The sequence below is a fragment of the Wyeomyia smithii genome, chromosome 2 (assembly GCF_029784165.1).
Source record: "Wyeomyia smithii strain HCP4-BCI-WySm-NY-G18 chromosome 2, ASM2978416v1, whole genome shotgun sequence".
Taxonomy (NCBI): domain Eukaryota; kingdom Metazoa; phylum Arthropoda; class Insecta; order Diptera; family Culicidae; genus Wyeomyia; species Wyeomyia smithii.
This window is the reverse complement of record NC_073695.1, coordinates 212,724,940-212,736,550: the sequence shown is the minus strand read 5'-3', so window position 1 is coordinate 212,736,550 and position 11,611 is coordinate 212,724,940. Positions and strand designations below refer to the sequence as shown.

Below are 11,611 nucleotides of genomic sequence, written 5' to 3'. Positions count from 1 at the left end.
CTTCTTTTTCCTCCTTTGTGTTGAGATTCTCGTCCACTGCTGTAGCACAAATCACTTAGCAGCCAAATCGGCTTACGCACCAGCAAACAGCCACGATGCGAAACGGTTGCACAAAGGCGGGCGACCTTGAACCTTCACTCGACCAGGCAAACAATGCCAACACTTGCTCGCGCGTCTTTTGTTTTATATTCTATCGGAGCGATCACCAAACACGTCCTATACTGATGCGTGTTCGGCACAGAATGATGCTTAATTTTATTTCTTTACTGTTACAATTATTGACTTAAATTAAATGAATAAATTAGCATGCGGTTCCACCGCCCATGCTATCCGGTGACTGGAAGGAGACTGGTGCGCCGCTCCAGCAGCGCTTTAATAGATAAGGACTCCAGAAGGGCCGTGCGATGTTATCTGCAGCGGTCGGCGGTGGGATGAAGTTCGGGTTGACTGACTCTCTTCTGGCGACGTCTCATCAATCGGCTTATCGGTGGCATCTCTCCGGTGATCGATTCTCGCTCTAGAAGCGATCGGATAAATTGCTTCGGCGATCGATGGGTTTATCGGTAGCATGTCTTCGGCTCTAGCTCCAGCTTCGATATCGCTCCAGCAGCGATCGGTGGTGGTGAGAAAATGATAGCGGCTGATAATACTCATCGTTTGCTCTGCAGTAGTCGATGTGGATGATTCGGCTTCCTTTTGCAGCAGTGTGGCTCGTTCTGTGATATTGTTTTGTTGGCTCGTTCTGTGATATTATAAAAAGGGTTGTAGCGTTGGGGGTACTTGCGAACAAGGGTGAGATAATTCTCGTCGTCCATCACCACTTGAAAGTCGACTTGATCATCTCATCCAGCCGCTGCCACCGACGCATTGCCTACAGCTCCGAGGCCAGTGAACGGGACAGCTGTTTTCTGACATAAATATCCATATTAAAAAAAATAAAGCTCGTGAAACTTCATATCGGCTGCATTGAGAAGATCTGCGATGCTGCAAGTTTGAACGACATCATTATCATAGCTGGTGACTACAATCAACCCAAAATCGCATGGAAGCGTTCACGCCACGGTTACATGTTTGTTGATGTTTCGAACACTACCTCCAGACGTAGTGGTCGGAACAAAGCATCGGTTCAAGAAATACTTCTTGACGGTACCGCTAGGTGCTACTTACTGCAGGTCAATCCAGTCAGTAATTTTAACGGACGATACTTGGACCTGCTGTTTCTTAATGACGGAGCGAACTACACAATTCTGGTTAGCGCTGACGATCCTTTAGCACGTTTGGATTCATATCATCCTGCTCTGATGTTTTATGTCATAGTACACTCTCACCTACCGCTAGTTTAAGATATAGACACGACGGCATTGAACTTCAAGAGAACTGATTACTCAACATTAGTGAATACCTTCAAACTGTCGACTGGGAGCCAGTCACTAGTTGTAACAATGTAGATGAAGCTTTACTCCGATTCAACTTGATTGTTCAAGCCGCTTTATTGAGATTCACTCCACTTTTCAAGCCTCCACGAAAACTTATTTGGTCTAATGCTCAACTTCGTTCCTTGAAAAGAATTCGTGCAGCAGCTCTTCGAAAGTTTACTCGAAATCGAAATCCTACTACGAAAGCTATGTTCAACAGAGCTAGTAGCAACTACAGACGATATAATCGTCAACGATATGCTGAATATGTGCGAGGGCTTCAAGAGCGGCTACGTCAGTATCCAGCCAAGTTTTGGTCGTTTGTGCGATCAAAGCACGAAGAGAATGGGTTACCTGCGACAATAAATAAGGGAAATATGGTGGCTTCTACCAACGCCGAAAAATGTGAACTTTTCGCCGAGCATTTTGCTACCGTATTTAGTCCTCGCAACCATGCAGAGATTGATCCTCAATGCGTCGAAAACGTGCCTTTAGATGTAGTCGATTTGGATACTTTCCATATTTCCGAAGACATGCTGTTAAAAGCCTTACGCAAACTGAAATCTTCATTCACGCCTGGGCCGGATGGTGTTCCAACTGTTTTCATGAAGAAGTGCTCGCAGAATATTAAAACCCCTCTTATGAAAAATTCTAAACCTTTCGATGCAGCAAGCTCGGTTTCCTTTAGAATGGAAAAAATCGATCAAGTTTCCGGTGTTCAAGAAAGGTTAAAAACAGTTTGTTAAAAATTATCGAGGCATAACGTCCCTTTGTGCTGGTTCCAAAGTTCTTGAACTAGTAGTTAGCGACTATATGATCTTCAACTGTCGCAGTTACATCTCTACGCAGCAACATGGATTCATGCCTGGTCGATCAGTTGACACGAATCTCATGGAGTTTACCTCTCTGTGCTTTGATGTAATTTCCCGAGGTAACCAAGTCGATGCAATTCATACCGGTTTATAGGCCGCCTTTGATCGTATCGACCATGACATAGCTCTAAAAAAGTTTAAAAAACTTGGGTTTTCCACTCGCCTTTGCAGCTGGCTGGAATCTTACCTGAAACAAAGGAAATTACAGGTCAAAATTAGCACAACTCTCCCCCAGGAATTCACTAACTACTCCGGCGTGCCTCAAGGCAGCAATCTCGGGCCAATTCTGTTTATTTTGTTCTTTAACGATGCCACGAACTTATTCACAGGAAGTTACAAGCTTGTGTATGCTGATGACTTTAAAATGTATGCCGAAGTAAAAAGTTTGGCTGATTGCGACACTCTACAGTCTCGTCTGGAGCAATTTGCTACGTGGTGTATTGTAAATCGAATGACCCTTAGCGTCGAAAAGTGTGTGACCATCTCATTTCACCACAAAGTTAGCCGCGAAGCCTACTATTATAACTACACGATCGCTGGACACTCGTTGAAGCGTGTTGAAACCGGTGTGTATCTAGATTCAGATCTATCCTTTCGACAGCATCAACAATTTGTGATTGACAAAGCTAACCGACAGCTTGGCTTTTTATTTAAAATCGCCCAGGAGTTCGATGACCCGCTATGCCTTCGATCACTCTATTTTGCGTTTGTACGGTCTCACTTGGAGTCTTCCGCCGTCATTTGGTCACCGTATCACGCAACTTGAATACGAAGAATTGAAAGCATTCAACGGAAGTTCGTCTGGTACGCCCTCAGGAATCTAAGGTGGCGTTCGACCTGCCTCCATATGCAGCCCGTTGTAAATTGCTGGGCATAACCACGTTGGAGAAAAGACGAAAAGTCTCGAAAGCTGTTTTTGCTGCCAAACTGCTTTCTACTGAGACTGATTGCAGCTCACTGTTGGAACAGCTTAACGTCAGTGCGCATTTCAGGTGTCTGAGATCCAGAGCCGGTTTCCTCCGTCGCCCATTTGTCAGAACGGATTATCTCATAAACTCACCGCTACACTCGATGAGTGCAATTTTTAATGAATATTTTCATCTATTCGAATTTGGAGAGAGAGCTAAATTGTTCCGGCGGAAGCTGCTTCAAGAGACGATTTGAAAATGGATGTTCATCGAAAATACCGTTTCCTGTAATCTTAATATGTTTATTTTTATTTTACAATCTTGACTATGTTATATGACTTTCTGCTTAGAACTAAGGATATGTCACTTTTTATTGTTACTTATATTTGTTCTGTGTTAGACCTAAGTTTATATATTTATGTTAAAAGATATGGGGTTTTTATGCCTAATTGTTGGATTTTCCCCATCACCCACATTTCATGTAAACCATTGTGTTGGATGAAATAAATAAATAATTAAATAAATAAATAAATTAACTGTTTGATCAGTTGCGCCGACCTTCCGGCCAAGTGCACGCAGCAATGTAGACACTTTTCCCTCGGTCTTTCTCTTCGGCATTCTTTGAAGCTTTTTATCGCACAGGGTCGTCGGTCTTCTGGAACCGGGCTGCCTTTCGAAAAGTGTCGAGATGTTGTAGATACCGGAACGGGTGAATCTGGCGTCCACAAAGTGCCGCACGATGTCCGTTTTCGACGTGGCGGGGTACCGTTCTTAGAACGCGTACAATTTTGAACGGAGTAACCTCACTGTTTTCGCCATCGAGGATAGAGTTTCACTAATGTCGAATTCGTTTTTACGGCAGGACTTTACCGTCCCGGACTACACTTTGCAGCTGAAAAAAAAACACTTCCCGAGCAGTCAGAATGGTGTGCGTAATAACAGAGCTATCTGTCACTTTGTTTTGTTTTGGTCATTTTCGCCATTGTCTTTTTGTCGCGTTTGTGAAAAATTTTCCAATTTACTTAAAAATGACAAAATAATAAAATAAAATAAATAGAATCCAATCTGATGTTTGACACGCGAAGAACGATAATCGAAGCAAACCGATTTTGATATATTTTTTTTATTTTGACACATACGTGTGAATGTGTTGGTGTCTTCAAGACTGTTTCTTTCACGGACTGTCCGGGACAGAAAAAAATAGTCCGGGATAGTCCGGAAAATGAAAAAAAAAACAGCTATAGGTCCGCGGTGTATCTTCACCGCAAAAACGAAAACGGCATAATATAGCTGTCAAATTGTTTTCTGTTAACTCATGGGTTACTATAATTGATGCTTTATGTATAGTTTTGTGAAAGTGAACCCATAAAAATCAATGCTTATCAAAACATTTTAAAAAGCATTTTTATGGCTCATAGCTTTTTAGAAGGTTAATACATTCGGAAAAACTGAGCAAAAAGTTAGAACGAAAATTTTATCATTTTCACAAAAAGCTTTATGTGGCTCATAATATGTAAGAGATAGAAACATCGTCTTCGGCAAAGTTTCTTGCTTTGAGATTACCTAAAACTTTGTCCAAGACACCACGAATCTATATCAATCTGATGAAAAAGTAAATTTTCAACCCCACTTTTAGGTGAATTGATTATCCATCTTTCTACCTCAAAAGATGCATTATTAAATAACTAGAAACTTCTCCGAACGTACTATATGGCTATTTTAATGAACATTTGAGTCACCATTTAATAAAGGAAAACGGCAAATTAAAAAAGGGTGTAATGGTTCACATACGATGGTGAACCAGCCTGTGACTGAAAGACACCAAGCAAAAAAGTCGTCTGGGTGACGGGGAACAAATAGACACTGTTTACACAGACCTGGAAGCTGCTTGCGATCGAGTCGACCACAGAATACTACTGAGTAGGATTAGATATTTGGGGTTTCTGATAAATTTTTTCTCATAAAATGGATGAAATCATACCCGACGGACCGAGATCTCTGCGTGAAAATTGGTTCGTAAGAATCGAAATATTTCACTAACATCTCCGGCGTCCCACAAGGAAGCAATTTAGGTCCCCTGCTTTTCATTTTTTCATCAACGAAGTCTCCACTTTACTGCCACCTGGGTGTCGCCTACTTTACGCAGATGATGTGAAAATATTCGCGGTAATCAAAGCCTTATCCGACTGCCTGGAACTACAACATTTGATCAACTAATTCGAGGCATGGTGCACGCAGAATCTGTTGACACTAAGCGTTCAGAAGTGCAACGTAATAACATTTCACCGCCAGCTGAATCGGGTACAACGGGTAGCTCACATCAATGTGGTCCCCGTGGCTCTGTGGTTAGCGATGTCGGTCGGCTAGCTCTCCCACACGGTTGTGATATCGGGTTCGATTCCCGATCGAGTCGAGGATCTTTTCGAGCTGGAAATTTTCTCGACTCAGCACTGGGGCACGGTGTATCGTTGTACTTATCCTACACATACAAAATGTGCCAAAAACAATATCGATAACGAATTCTCTCAACTAATCTAGTTGATCGAGACCGCTATTAGCTCCAAGGCTAAGCGTGCGATATTGTTTTTTGGGTAGCTCACATCTGTGATCTTGGTGTATAACTTGATTGTAAGCTGAAATGATCTCGAAGCTGAAATGATCTCGAAGGCTAATCGTCAGCTGGGATTTATTTTAAAGATAGCTAATGAGTTCCTGGATCCTTGCTGCCTTCGATCGCTTTACTGTTCGCTAGTGCGCTCTATCCTCGAGTCTTGTTCGGTAGTCTGGTATCCATTACCCGTGAAACCCCGAATAACCCGTTAGACTTGCCTTCGTATGAAGCTCGATGTAAACTACTGGGACTTGAAACACTTGAGCAGCGACGAGCTACAGTTCAAGCCGTTTTTGTTGCTAAAATCCTTTCCGGACATATTGATTACCCTGCAATACTACAGCAGATGAACCTTAACGCACCTGAGAGACCACTCCGCACAAGAGACTTCCTTGTACCTAGAGCCAAGCAGAGTGAACTATGGGCTGTTTAATCCACTCCGATTTATGGTCTACGAACTTTCCGACTTTGGGATTTCGATTGATGCCTTCAAACGACGACTGTCTTGTAGACGATAGCCATTTTTAGATGTTTAGAGTTATTGTGTATGTGACTTAGATTTATTTTATCACATTAACACCATACCTGTGTCAGATGACCTTACAAATAAATAATAATAAATAATAATAATGACTGTACCACCACATAGGGGTATTTCCGTAATCGGAGAACAGAGAGTCAAGAGATCGACCTCAGATGCCCTTTTATAATCCAAGATGGTAATCTTCGGTTTCGGGAAAACATCATAAAAACCGAAAATGAATATTCAACTAACATATGGATATATCATTTGAAACATTTTAACCATTTTTATGTGAACCGTTCGCCCAATCGTCTAGTTGTAAAAGATTGAATTGTATAATATTGATCATACATTTCAATAAACCTATGGTTTTGCTGGATAACCACGGACAAATTTAGAATAACGTGTATTTTCCTAAATATCAAAAATTGTTCGAAATTAAATTCAAAATAACTAAAAGCTCGATGCAATTGAAATGTTAACTACCAAGATCTTTAGAATCTCATTAGAACACAAATATTTTAAACAATGTTGAAATTAGAAATTATCTTTTTTATAAATTTGATTTTCTCCACCCTGTTTTTTTAGTTACGTGATAACTTCAATTTCATTAAAAACTCTAATCTAATTCTTTTTATAAATTGAAGATGTGCTTGTTTTCAATTTTTTTAAGTAAAAAAAATGCGTACACCCTTTTAAAAAAACTCATGGGTCTAAAAAAATGTATCCATCTGTGAAAAATGCTCAGTTTGCTAAGCCAAATACGTGCGCAAGGTTTCATTCAAATCAAAAATGGTCGAGAAAATTTTTCGTATTTCCTGGTCATTCGAGATGATTTTGCTCTGATCTGTTGTTTGGTTTTACTTAGTGTTTACGTTCACTATACTTCAAAAAGTGCTATATTCGTCAAAATATTTTGTCAAAGCTGCGAGAAGTTTCCGAAAATTAAAATTTATTATTTATTATTATTATTTTATTATTTATTGCAAAGTATACTTGTAGAGTAAGGCATTCTCCTTCTTTTATTCTACAATTGGATTGAATGTAACCACATCTTAAATATAAATTAATTATTTTGAACTCATTAACTTAAGATCCAATGATTTTTACTTTAACATTTTTAATTCCTTTCTTCTAGCCAATCTATACACCTGCGCATGAACCTCCCTCGTAAATTAATATTTTTAATGTCGGCTGGGAGCTGGTTCCATAAAGTAATTGCTCGCACGAAAAACGAATCACGATAGTGAGAAGTAATGAATTGTGGCAAAACAAAGCTTCTGGTACGTGTGCCTCTGAAAAACCTGAGTTTTTCTGAAAGATAACGGGGACCATGATAGGTTATTCTAAATAAAGTAGATATATACCGCGATTTTAGGAAAACTTGAAATGAGCATCCCAGTAGTTGACTATGGAGATGTGAAACTCGAGAAAAGTTATTAATATTAAAAATCCAACGGACACATCCATTTAGCGCAATTCTTAATCTGTCGAAAGCAGCAGCAGAGGCGTTTGAAATTAATTCTAACCCATAGGTAAAGTGGGGAAGTAGAAGTGTTTTGAACAATCTAATTTTAACCGGAATAGACAGCATGCTTGCAGTTAGCCTTAAGTGACGTAAACCTGCGTAGATTTTTGAGCACTGGGTATTAATATGAGCATCCCATTCAAGATTGTGCTGAAAGGTGATCCCCAAATTAGAGATCTTATCAACATAATCCAAAGTTTCACAGTTGAAAATTATACTCGGTAATGTAGACGGAATTTCTCGACGACTAATAAACATAACTTTTGTTTTGGAAGCATTTACAGAGAGAAGATTTCGTTCTGACCATCGGCTAACATTTTCAAGATCCGAATTAACGAGTAAACCCATTTCATCAACTGAAAGATTGTCAGAGCAGAAATAAAGCTGAACATCGTCAGCGAATATATGTATCATGCAATGCCTGAGAACTGTTGGCAAATCATTAATAAATAATGAAAAAAGTAAAGGCCCGAGTACTGACCCTTGAGGAACCCCTGATATTATGTTGACCGAATTCGATAGAGTTCCTTGCGTTTCTACTAATTGAGATCGATCACAGAGGTAAGACCGAATAAGGTAAACTGCCTCTCGTGAAAAGCTGAACTGGTTTGATAGTTTTTGCAGTAATTTGGCGTGGGAAACCCTATCAAAAGCTTTTGAAAAGTCTATTAAAAGCAAAAAAGCTACTCCTTTCTTGTCCACTATCTTGTGAATGTCGTCTTGCACCTTTAACAAAGCTGTGGTGGTGCTATGACAAGTTCTAAATCCTGATTGATATGGTGTAAGCAGGTGAAAAGCGTTGATGAACTCTTGTATTTGCTTTTTAGCAATCTTTTCAAAAGCCTTTGATAAAACACAGAGTATGCTAATGGGGCGTAAATTATTTAGGGAGTTAATTCTAGGTTTTTTTGGTATTGGAATGACTTTTGACGCTTTCCGGGAACGAGGAAACTTAGAAGTTGAAAAGATAAGGTTGAAAACGAAAGTAATAGGTGTGATAATGAAAGGTAAAATCAATTTCATAAAACTAAGAGGAATTCCATCTAAGCCTACCGCGTTCGAAGTGAAAGAATCGATAACTTTTCCGACTTCAAACTCATTACATGGAACAAATTTGAAACCATTTGGATTTTCGGGAGGGGTTGGGGGTATTTCATGATCACGAGTAAAGTTTTCGCTGAAAAAGTTATTGATTTCATCACTAGAATGAGATAACTGCGCTTGATTATTTACGGATTTAGTAATATTTAGTTGCTTAAGTTTAGCCCACAGTTGCTTGCTAGAGTTATTAGAATGCAATGCTGAGGAAATGAAATCAGCTTTAGCTTTGTTTATTAAATTATTCACGCGGTTGCGCAATCGTCTGTACTGAGCATGATCGATATCGCTTTTACTGCTGGTCCATTGACTATACGCAGCATTCCTCGAAATCATGGCATTACGAATTTCTTCTGTAAAATGGAAGTTGATCGCTGAAGGACGGTAAGCACGAACTGGGACAAACGTATCAAAGTGTTCTAAAAGTTGAGTATTCAAGAAATCAATTGCGAGATTAGAGTCGTGCATACTGTAAAGCAAAGACCAGTCGATTTGATCCAAACTATGATATAATTCTCCGTAGTTAATACATCCATAGTCTCTGAAGTATTTTGGCTGATCAGCGGAAACGCGAGATATATTGAGGGATGAAAAAATTATGTCATGCTTAGAAAAACCAGGTGCAGATACTTGATTGAAATTAACAATGAACTCGTCATTATTTGTTAATAACAGATCAATTAGAGAGCAACCCCCTGAATAAAAATGAGTGGGCTGATTATTCACACAGCTAAATCCAAAATTGTCAGTTACATTGCTAAACTGCAAACTTTTACTATTACTTTTGTTTAAGTTCGTGTTAAAATCACCAATCAAAATGATATTGGTGTAAAGAAGCGAAAAATCAAATAGCTTACTGTTTAAAACGGCAGCACAGTCTTCTCTAGGCGGACAGTAAAAAACGCCAAGCAAAAACTTTTCGGTAACATATTGAACCTAAATAAACAAGTATTCAGTACAATTGCTGTCATCTGCACCCACATATAAAGTAGAGCTCGATAGGATTCTGCATCGCAATTCAGGCTTGAAATAAACGCAAATGCCTCCGCCACGGCTGTAAGAACGATCATGTCTATGTAGGTTATAGCCAGGAAGTGCAATAGAATCGTCGGAAATTGAATCATGAAGCCATGTTTCAGTCACACAAATCACGTCGACTTTACTATTTACAAATAAGTCTTTAAATTCTTCAAATTTGCTCATTCCACGAGCGCATAAACTCTGAATGTTCATATGACATACATTAATGTTATCGCTTTTGAGTGCCACATTCATCACGGCACGCGGGATACTGGCTATATCATTGTTTGTGCGAGCAATGCTCACTTGATTAACTGACATCATCGAAAAAGAAAGAGAGGAGCAAACGCAAATGAACTAAACTAACTAAACGAAAGGAATATAATGCTAAGACTAAAAAACTAACGTATAAATTTCATTCATCATAGTGATTATTTATACTAACTGTGGTTATGTACTTGGAGGTTTGTAGAAGTTGTTGATTATCATCGAAACTAGGGCATTGAGAAGCGTAGACACTACACCATGGTAGCAACAGCAGCATCAAATCCTCAGCAGCAGCGGCAGCAGCAGTAGGTCCAACAGCAACACCATCACAGAATTTTCAATTTACTTTTAGGAGGGGAATAATCAACGGACAATAAAGGAGTGGAAACATGGAATATCATAAAAGGAAAATGATTTGGCTAGGAAAGGTTATATATTTTTCGAACTTAGCAGTTTTAACTGATCCTGGTTACGTATAGCCTCGGCTGGAGAATCGGCATTGGTTTTAACGAAGACGACCCCATGCTTGGTAAAAACCTTCTGAATCCGGCCTTCCTTTTTTAGTTTCAGGGCATGTCCTTTCAGCTGACGGGCAGATTCACACAGATTTTCGTTAAGGTAAACCCGTTTGGTAACGTCGAATCCAAGCTGCGACAGATTGAGATTCCTTTGAAACAGGTAGCGATGAAAGAAGTCATCTCTAGCCGCTTTTATAGCAAACTGGAAAAGTATAGGTGGTGAAGAGCCAACGGCAATGGGAACTCGGGCCAGTCGCTTCGAAAAGACAACTGGAACATCCGAGTCAGAGTAGCCCAGAGCAGAAGCAACTTTAAACAAAAAGACACTCGTATTTTCTGACGGGTTGTACGGTACACCAGTAAGCAGGAGGTCAGCTGAATTTTCTAGTCTGGCGATAGCATCTCTATTTGTTCCTACGTCTAGCTCCGTCTTCGTAAACTTTTCTGTTAACTGAATGATATCACGAGAAGTGTCATCTCTTAGCTTTTCCATTTCGCACCGAAGAGTGCCGATTTCTTGCATTAGAGAACGATTTCCATCATCGATCTTCCTTTCGATACGCTTATTACCCTCGTCGATCATCATCTGCATCCGTCCTAACAATTCTTCGAAATCATCGGTGCGGTCCAAATCATCCCTGGAACGTTTGAAGTTGTTGCCGAAAATTGCGGGGGTGAGAGACTGCGATGTTGACATTGTAGCATCTTTGTTCGTTTTGGCGGCCATAGAGCGAGTGACAAGGTTGTTGGTGGTCATTTAAATGACAGATCAGAATTCGAGCAGATGAACACAATTGATGACGCCAACCGTAATTTGCAGATGCGAATGGGTAAAGTGCCGCGAGATGATT

General features: G+C 39.9%; 1 protein-coding gene across 1 annotated transcript; it reads right to left on the bottom strand.

Annotated features, from left to right (window-relative positions):
* Positions 1-10,586: 10,586 nt before the first annotated feature.
* Positions 10,587-11,611, bottom strand: LOC129723748 (uncharacterized). Its single transcript, XM_055678150.1, has 2 exons — positions 10,964-11,611; positions 10,587-10,909 (listed from the first exon to the last, which is right to left on the bottom strand). Exons 1-2 carry the CDS (start codon positions 11,515-11,517, stop codon positions 10,672-10,674), a joined length of 792 nt encoding a protein of 263 aa, XP_055534125.1. The 5' UTR covers positions 11,518-11,611; the 3' UTR covers positions 10,587-10,671.